General features: G+C 48.8%; 1 protein-coding gene across 1 annotated transcript; it reads right to left on the reverse strand.

The window, feature by feature from the left end:
- Positions 1 to 651: 651 nt before the first annotated feature.
- Positions 652 to 2,633, reverse strand: TMEM158 (transmembrane protein 158). The gene has a single exon (XM_030971441.1). The coding sequence runs from the start codon at positions 2,453 to 2,455 to the stop codon at positions 1,445 to 1,447; it is 1,011 nt and encodes a 336-aa protein (XP_030827301.1). The 5' UTR covers positions 2,456 to 2,633; the 3' UTR covers positions 652 to 1,444.
- Positions 2,634 to 8,852: the final 6,219 nt, after the last annotated feature.

Below are 8,852 nucleotides of genomic sequence, written 5' to 3' on the forward strand. Positions count from 1 at the left end.
ATCCAGTCATTTCCACCATACATAACAAACACACCAAATTAGCCCCAAGCAAATTCATGCCTTCCTAGCAAATTAAATACATCGATGTTGACAAAAAAATGAGAATTCCTACAGCGAATATTTGTCACATAGCTCTTATTTTGGTTTTAGAGACTTCAGCTGGACTAATCATGTCTAAGGCAAATGAAACAACTTTTTATAAGGCTAAACAGTTGGAAGTATACAACAAATAATATTTCAGGCTACACAACTGTCTGCTCACACAAGAGAGAATAAATCTTTCTTCTTTGCACCCTTGCACAGCAGCAGCTGGAATCTAGTTCTGGACTGGCAGCTCCTGCCTTCTCGCCCCACAGACTTGCTGTGAGCAACCCTGCAGACTGGTAGATGAAAAAGAGGTACAGTGTTACTGTGTCTCCAACAAACACACTGCATCTAAGCTGGTTTTGAGGAATGAACATTGAGCAAGTCAAGAGACTTGCCCCACGCTGTTTAGCACAACTCAGAGTGGGCCTCACTTTCCCAGGACTGAAGCCACCCAACCTCAAACCGAGGAGAAAGCCGAAGTCTGTGGAGATGTGCAGATGAAATTGCTTTGGAGGATCTCTGGCACCCCAGAGGTGCTCCCCACCCCTCTCCACCCAACCCTGGTGTAGGCATTCAGACCCACAGATAGGGAAACACCAGTCAGAGAGGCTTTGGGATTCTCCTTTTGCCACCAGCAGCCCTAGTAACACCATTTCATGGGGAAAGGAGCTTCGTGGCAGGTTCGCAGACAGGAAGGCCAGCCAAACCCTCTGTTCCACCCTGGAGGAAACAGACCAACAAAAGGCTACAGCGGCTCCAGAAAGAAAACCTCTGTATTAAAAGCCAAATAACGCAGAGCTACAATAATAAATACACACTATCTCAACCAGGAAATTAAGTGTGAAAGGTTCATTAAAGTTCAGCTTCAGCAGTAACAATATATATACCACATCGGTCCTCCATTCTGTCAAAGAGAGATATCCCATTCTGTCCATAAAGGAAAAACCCGTTCAAACCATACCCTATACAAAAACGCTACTCTGACAACAAATGCGGCCGAATAGGAGGGTCTGTGATTTCCTCCATTGAATTTTTAGGGGGGCTTCTTCTTGCCCTTTTTTTTCCTAGGGGAGGGGGGTTGGATCGGATTTTTTTTTGTTTTGGTTTTTTTTTTTTGGTTTTTTTGTTTTTTGTTTTTTACTAAAAGGTTCGTTGAAAACGGGTATTAAAGATATAAAACGCGCACATATGATTCAGTCCCCTCGGGGCCGCTGCCCTCGGGGCCGGGCCGGGCGCGGAGGCGGCCCCACGTCCCGCCGCGCACCTGTGGCACGCTGCAAACAAGAAAAACGCGACAGAGTCCGTCCCGCGTCCCTCCACAGCACACGACGAAGAGCAGGGGGGTCACCGGCAGAGGCTACTTGGCGGCGGCGGCGGCGGCAGTAGCGGTGCCGGCGGCGGTGCCGCGGCGCTGCTCCATGCCATTGGGCAGGAATCCCGCGATGATGGGCACGGGCCAGATGAGGGCGGCCACGCTCCACACGATGATGACCAGAGTCATGAAACACGCCACCAAGGTGGACTCGATGGGCTTGCGGTTCATCCGCCAGCCCGGCTCGCCCTTCAGCTCCTCCAGGCTGAAATCCAGGCAGCAGAAATTCAGCGGCTCCCCTTGCAGCCAGTACTGGCCGGGCTCGGCCGCCGGCGGGTAGGAAAGCGAGGAGGAGGAGGAGGATGCGGCGGCGGCGGCGGCGGCGGCAGCGGGGGGCTGGGGCTGGGGCTGGGGCTGGGGCTGGGGCTGGGGCTGGGGCGCGGTGCCCCGCAGCCGCCCGACCCGCCTGCTCCGCACCCAGCTGCAGCCCACGCAGAGGCGCAAGTCCTGCTGGGCGCCGCCGGCCGCCAGCCCCAGGTGCTCGATGAGCAGCGGCGGCCCCACGCGGTGGAAGGCGGCGGAGAAGAAGGCTCGCCCGTGGCTGTTGGTGGAGAAGAGCAGGAGGTCGCACTGGATGCCCAGCGGGCGGCTCCAGCGCACCAGCAGCGAGCTCAGCATCTGCCGCTGCACGCTGATGTTGCAGTGCGGGTCCTCGGCGGGCTGCGGCTGCCCCTGCGGCTGGGGACGCTGCTGATGCTCCTGCCCCGGCTGCTCCTGCCCCGGCTGCTCCTGCCCGGACGTGGTGGGAGCGGAAGGGAAAGGCTCTTGGCTAGGGGCAGCCGGCGTGCCCGGGCTGTCGGTGCTGCCTTCCTCCTTGCTCGCTGCCCCGTCGAGATCCATCTCGAGGCTGGCCAAGGAGCGGGAGGAGGAGTTGGCAGGGGGCAAGAAGAGCTCCTGCTCCTGCTCCTCCTGCCCGCTGGTAGCCGCCGAGGGGCTCCAGCCCTGGCAGGGCGGCAGGCAGGCGGCCAGCAGTGCCGGGAAGAGCAGCGGCAGCATGGCATTAACTTACAGCCGGAGAGGAGGGAGAGGAGGAGGAGGAACGGGAGGCTGCATGGCGCTGCCGGCTGCCATCCGGGAAAGGAGGCACAGCGCTCTCGCCGAGCGAGCGAGAGAAAGGGAAGGAGGGTGGAGGCAGGCGAGGGGGTGGGAGCGGGGCTGGGGCTGCCGCGGCGACGAGCCGAGCTAGCCGGGAGCTTCGGTGACGGCAGCGGCTCCCCCCTTCCCCGCCTCCTCCGCCCCCGGCCCGGCCCGGCCCGGCAGCGCCCCGGCGGGAGGAGCCGAGCGGAGCCCGTCGGAGCTGGCCCGCGGCACCGCGCTCCCTGCCCCGGGGCCGCTGTCCCCTCAGCCGGGACCGTCCCCTCGCAGGGTGCCCCTCAACCGCGCCGGGCCCCCCGCGGCCATGTCCGAGGGGAGAGCCGGAGCCTCCCAGCTCCAGCGCCCCTTCTGACCCGCGGGGGCTGCCGTGGGGACCGGCGCTCCCCCTCCTCGGTGGGCTTTTCCTGGGAGGGAAAGCGGCTGGCCAAGGGCAGCGCCCTCCCGCCGCCGCCTCGGGCCGGGGCGCGGATCCGGGAATAGCATCCAGGAACCGACTGCGCTCGCTTTCACTGCGACTTTATGGGAAGGGAACGGGACGGGACAGGGCTGGGGAGACGCGGAGAAAGGGAGTTTAAACTCGGTGGGTGGCTGCGTTCTCCGCAGCGGTGCCCTCCAAGTCCGGCCTCGGCCCCAGGATGCGCCTGGCCTTGGGCCGCAGGCATCCCACCCATCCGACGGACGCTGTCGGTTCTTCTAGCAAAGATTTAAACGAGGAATCTGCTTACAAGCATCACAAAGTTCCAAAGCGCGGTAGCCGTGAGATCTGGCAGCGTTTTTGAATCGCTGGTTTACAAGCTTGGTATTTATAAACAGACCAGATAGTCAGGCTTGTTTCGTGACCCTGTGCTAGTTACAGTATTACTCTTGACACGGTTTGAGGCTTGCCGTGTTGCAGTTCGACACTCGGAGCCTCCGGGAGGGCCAGAGCTAATTACATAAATGCTGAACGTTTCTTAGTCTTTACTTGGAGCCGAGGATGGATAGAGTTACATTATGCTGGCAGGCATCCAGAACTGAGACTGTTTTCTTTGTGTTTGCAGCCCTTTTTTGAGAAACAGAGATGCCAAAAGGGGTACACTAGTCTTTCCCAAAGGATAGAATCAAAGTCCATAAGGCTCTTCTTTGAGATTGGCATTGGTCCCATGTCAGATGTGTTCCCACATCCAAGTAACACATGGACACATTCTCACTTGAAAAATGAGTTCCTGTAATATCAGATTCAAGTCCTTCAGGTGAGTGAGGGTAGTGAATGAGGGTAGACAGTGAATTTTAAATTTTATATTATTCAACATGAATGAAGGTAGCGAGTCAGTTTTCTTTTAAAACCTGTGCCTACATATATCATGACAAAATCCGTAATTGTTTGCCTCATATTCAAAATATATCTGAGCAGCAAAATGTGTTTGTGTTTAGTCCCAAATTTGTCTAAAGGGTACTGGCTACCTATAGTTTGGCTTACTACAGAGAAAGATGCCTGATGAAACATTTAAAGCAAGCTGTCTGCTTCCAATTCTGGGCTCATGCTCAAATGTTGCAATACAGTTAATACCTTTCTCAGTGTCTCTCATTTCAGAGTTCTCTGATATTTTTTATTGCCTGTTGAATGTGTCTCTACATGCTTTTCTTGATGTTGTTTGTCATGTCCACACTCCCACACATTTGTGGGGCTATAGTAGAAGTATTTGTGGGGCTATGGTGGGGCCAGACCAGATTAAGAAAGGGCCAGTGTGTAGCAAGTAATGCCAAAACTGTGTGGCCACTGTGTGCACAAATTACATTGCATTGGGATTTTTGGCACAAAGGACTGGAAATGAAACTAAGCCTCATAAATAAGATTTAGCTCCTGAACACTGTTGCAGTATGTGGGTGGCAAATGTTCTCAGGCAGAGCTTCAGTTCTTTTGGTTTCCACTCCCAGCATCCAATTGAATGCAGTCAGGGGTATTTGTGAAGAAATTCAAGGGAGGAAGACTTGAGCTAAGTTTCTTTTTCTGCAAGGAAGGATAACCTGCCACAGGCAATTTAAATGCATTCAGCATCATTTAGACCTCCATAGGTCTAATGAGCTAAAAGACAGCAATATATTTTAGGTTGGAGATGCATGGGTGCCTCATACCTATTCCTGTTTATCAAGGAATAATTGACCAAGTGGGTGGAAGAAGCAGAAAATGTGTTAGATCATTGATTGAAAGGCACTGTCCAGCAGGGCCCTTTACAGATACTTTATTTCTAGGTCTACCATATATAATTCATCTCTGCATGGATTCAGTCATTCAAAGAGATAACAGCACACTTGAAAACTTTGTAAGCAGAATTATTGTATAGCTCTATTCTGTTGTTTTCAGCCATAAATCTCAAAGAACAAAGTAGTTTTATGGCTGGGGAGGCTGAAGCATAAAGATATTGGGGGGCCAGACAAAGGTGACCTAGATGTCACAGGCAGATCAGGGTGTCGGTTTTGCAGGTTTGATTCTATAGATATAACTAGAACTATAATGTGTACCATAGGTCACAGTAGCATTTGACAGTATGGTAGAGGAGGTGTGAAGTGGGCTATAATGATAAAATTTTAGAAGGGAATAATGAGGCAACAAGACAGTAGGAGTTTCATGAGACAGACTGCAGAGCTGTTGGCAGGGTGAAGACTAATAGTAAAGGATTATCAGAATCTTTGGAATTGTTTTAGTGACATTTTAACAAAGCATTTTTAATAAAGCATTGCTTGGGAAATACTCCAAGTAAGATGAAATCAAGAATAAGTATTTCTGCCCCAGTACCCTTAAAATTGCTTCTCATGAGGGTGCTGTTTCAGAGCCTCAAATCTCATTGCAGCTTGTGAAGATTGATCCTAAGCAGGTGCTAAATCCAGAAAGAAATCTGTAGTTGCATTCAAGTCAAAAGCTTGTGATGCTCAGGCAGCGTTTCTCAATTGAGCCAACTCGTGTTGCTCTGCACTGAGGAAAGGGAGTAACTGTGTAACTTGACGGAGGATATGCTTTTGAGATTGTCATTTCTGAAAGGAGTTGCATGTGGGAGAGAAGACAGGAAAAGTAGCGGAGTACAGGGTTGGATATGCAGCTGTAACATCACAGAGATATTTTTCTGTGGAAAGACTCCTGCTGTCAATTTCCAGGGGAAAAGATGTTGGGAGCAAGTACAGTGATGCATTACCAATCCCTGTAAAAGTGCCAGGTAAATAAGGAGAATTTCTGTCAACAGCTGGAGAGGGAGGCTGGGCCAGGAGAAAGAAGTTGGTACTTGAGTCCTCTCAGAAGAAAAGGAGTTTCAATTCTGTGAAAGGAGTAGGATCAGCTCATCCTGGGAATTCTTCTGAGAGATCTACTTGTTCCTAGCTGAGGAAAAATGTTTCTGTGATACAATTTAGAAGGCTTGGTTGGCTAATGGTTTCACAGCTGATGTGGGGGGAGAGTCTCAGAATAATGCAAGGAAGTGATCACGTAATGTCTGTGTAATGTATCCTTAGAAGAGCCATCGATAATCAGGGGTTTGCTGGTTGAGGAAGGAGCCAAGGGATGTTTCATACTGCCCATCAAGGTGTTTCTTTGATTGTAAGTACAGTAATCAGGACTTAAACTCTCCTCCTTTTTGCTTGGTATTCTTGTGGATTTGCCAGAAATTATTTGTGATTAAATACTTAAAGGCCACTGAAGCTTCTGAAATAGATAACAGAAGCTGTTCAGGCTAAGCAGCTTGCTACTGCTACATCATGTCAGAATGATTTATCTGCAGAGAACAGAGATCATGTGCTGCACACAACAAACCAGGGGTTTGTACCACTCTTTACCTGGATAGCAGAAGCCCACAAAGGGAGCAGCCAATTGGCAAGCAGGCCAACAACAAGGGCATAATCTCTCCAGAGAAGTCAACACATCTCTCTCAGTAAAGACACTAAGCTCATCGTTTCACTGGTGTTTCTGTCAGCAGCAGATTCTGCCTCTGCACCACCCTCTCAGTTAAACAAACACATGTCCCCGAAGCCATAAAATGACCCACGTGCAAGAGCTAGGGCAGATGACTGCAATTTTAAAATAACTTCTATAATCATGCCCTGTTTAATTAAAAAACTGTAAACATTTTCAGCCCAGCCTTAACCACAATCTTTAACCCCTTATGCAGATCACCACACACTCCTGCAAAAAGCTGTACCTGCATAGCTGAGGGAGTGAGGCAAGGGAAGGGGTTTGAGCAGTGATGGCCAGGGCTGCTTACTGGATGTCAGATGGGCTCTGGTGGGGCTCCCATGGTCTGCAAGCCACACAGAGGATGGAAGAGTGGACCAAGGGAAAGCCACCACCAGTCAGGGCTCCTAGAAGGAGTACTGAAGAGGAGTTACCCATGGCAATTGCTACAAAGTGGAATCCATCTGTAAATACGATTGCTAGAAATCATGAAAACATTTTTCAGAGCACCAGGTGGTATCAGTAAGGTAGAGGGCCTGCTGGATGAGTGCTCTGGGAGCTTTGAGGACTGCTTACAAACTCATCTTTGGTATCCCACTAGACTGTGTGTTGTACGAGCACAGACTGAAAACACTGTTTCAGTTCTAAAGATCGGTGTGAAATATATGCAGAGAACATTAACAGGAATGCATTAATAGACTTTCAGAACTTTTTTTGTAACATGCTTTATATAGGTTGAGGCTTTGAGACAAATATCAAAGGAAAAAAACAACCGGGAAAAAAAGATTCTGTGGGAATGGGTGTAAGAGAGTAAACAAACTTTGCACCTCCACAGCTGAATGTGATCTTGGTGTAATCACAAAATATAATCCCCTCCACCCCATATAGGTTGGATAGGTCTAGTTTGCTTACAAAGACTGTTAAATGCAGTGCTTTCATGTATTCCATTTGTACAATGAAGTTTTTAAGATCAGATTTAACATGAAGCAGTGTTCCAGAAGACTGGATTCATGTTCTTGCCTAGGTTCGTATTTGCAGGTTGATCAAAACCCTCACTCATGTGAGACTTCCTCCCAATTGAATTTCTAAAGCTAAGGCAAGATTGAGCTCTGGACTATATTTATTTTTTCTTGGAACTACCACGCTTGCTTATTTTATATTTTATTGGCCAGGAGCCAGACTATATTTATAACCTATTTGCCTCATATTTATCTCACCAGTCAACCTATCCAGTGTTGGAGCTTGGCTGAAACTGGCAAATTTAGGATCTAATATGTTGAAAAAAAAAAAAGAATCCAAATTAAATGCTGCAGGTAGAGAGAGCAGCAATCTGGGTCATTAAAAAAAAATCATATAGGACTAAAGGGCAATGTAAGAACCTTGATCCCACCAGATACACATTTCAGGACTCAGGCTTAGTTACTACCAGTTGATAAAGGCCATTGTAGGGTGGGTTTGACCAGATATCAGACTTCATGTGTTCCTAAAGCACAGATGTTCTGAATGTCTAAATGGTCCCTGGGATTCTGAGCAAGCCCTGAGGTGTCATAGCCATTCTTGAAGGAAAAGAGATCCAGTAAAGCAGTAGTTGTTTAATGCCAGTGCTGTGGAGGTAGCAGGAATGGAAAAACATTTGGTGTGATTACATATTAAATTGTTCTGCAAAATATTTGTACATAAAATAGCATTGCTTAATGACTATTTTATGAGTTTGCCTTTGGAAAATCTAAACATTTACTACAATAATACATTGAAAAATAGCTCCCTGGGAAGCATTTAATTCTGCAAATACTTTATTTCCCAGCCTGTTCTGAACATGGCTCTAGGGCTTGTCTTTACTGTTATTTATCTCTGTAGAGAAAAAGAGACAGGTGAAAAAGTCTGGTATTAGTCTGCACCAAGCACATGTGGGTTTGGTGCTTGCATCCAGTGTCACCTCAGTACCTCAGAGGCTCTGAAGTGCAGCTGTGAAATATAGAACCTTGCTTCCCTCTGAAGGCACTTGGACTGTGAAGCAATCCTGCTCCAGAGGAGAGGAAGACAAGCTAGTTCACAGGCCATTTGAAACTTGCTTTGTCCTACAGAAGACACACAAAGGCATGACATTGTCAGTGGCAGTCTATATCCTAAGGAACTTTTCCCAAAAATAAGTGAGAATAAGAGAATCCGGGTTCAGGAGATCCTGTGTGCAGCTCCTTAGCCAACCTGCAGCCCTGACCATCCTCTGTCTTTCTGTTACTAGCTGGTTGTTCAGTGCTCTGTGGTACAGGACAGACATTGTAAGAGAGTCTACAGCACAGACTTAACTGGTTTCACTGCAGGTTTTTGTCCCCAGCCATAAAACGAAAGTGTGGAATAAAGAAGAAAAAGTGGAGGCTG

Source organism: Camarhynchus parvulus, chromosome 2 (genome assembly GCF_901933205.1).
Source record: "Camarhynchus parvulus chromosome 2, STF_HiC, whole genome shotgun sequence".
NCBI lineage: Eukaryota > Metazoa > Chordata > Aves > Passeriformes > Thraupidae > Camarhynchus > Camarhynchus parvulus.

Excerpts from the sequence above, each read along its gene's own strand:
- TMEM158 (XM_030971441.1), bottom strand. The coding sequence starts at position 2,455 with ATGCTGCCGCTGCTCTTCCCGGCACTGCTGGCCGCCTGCCTGCCGCCC.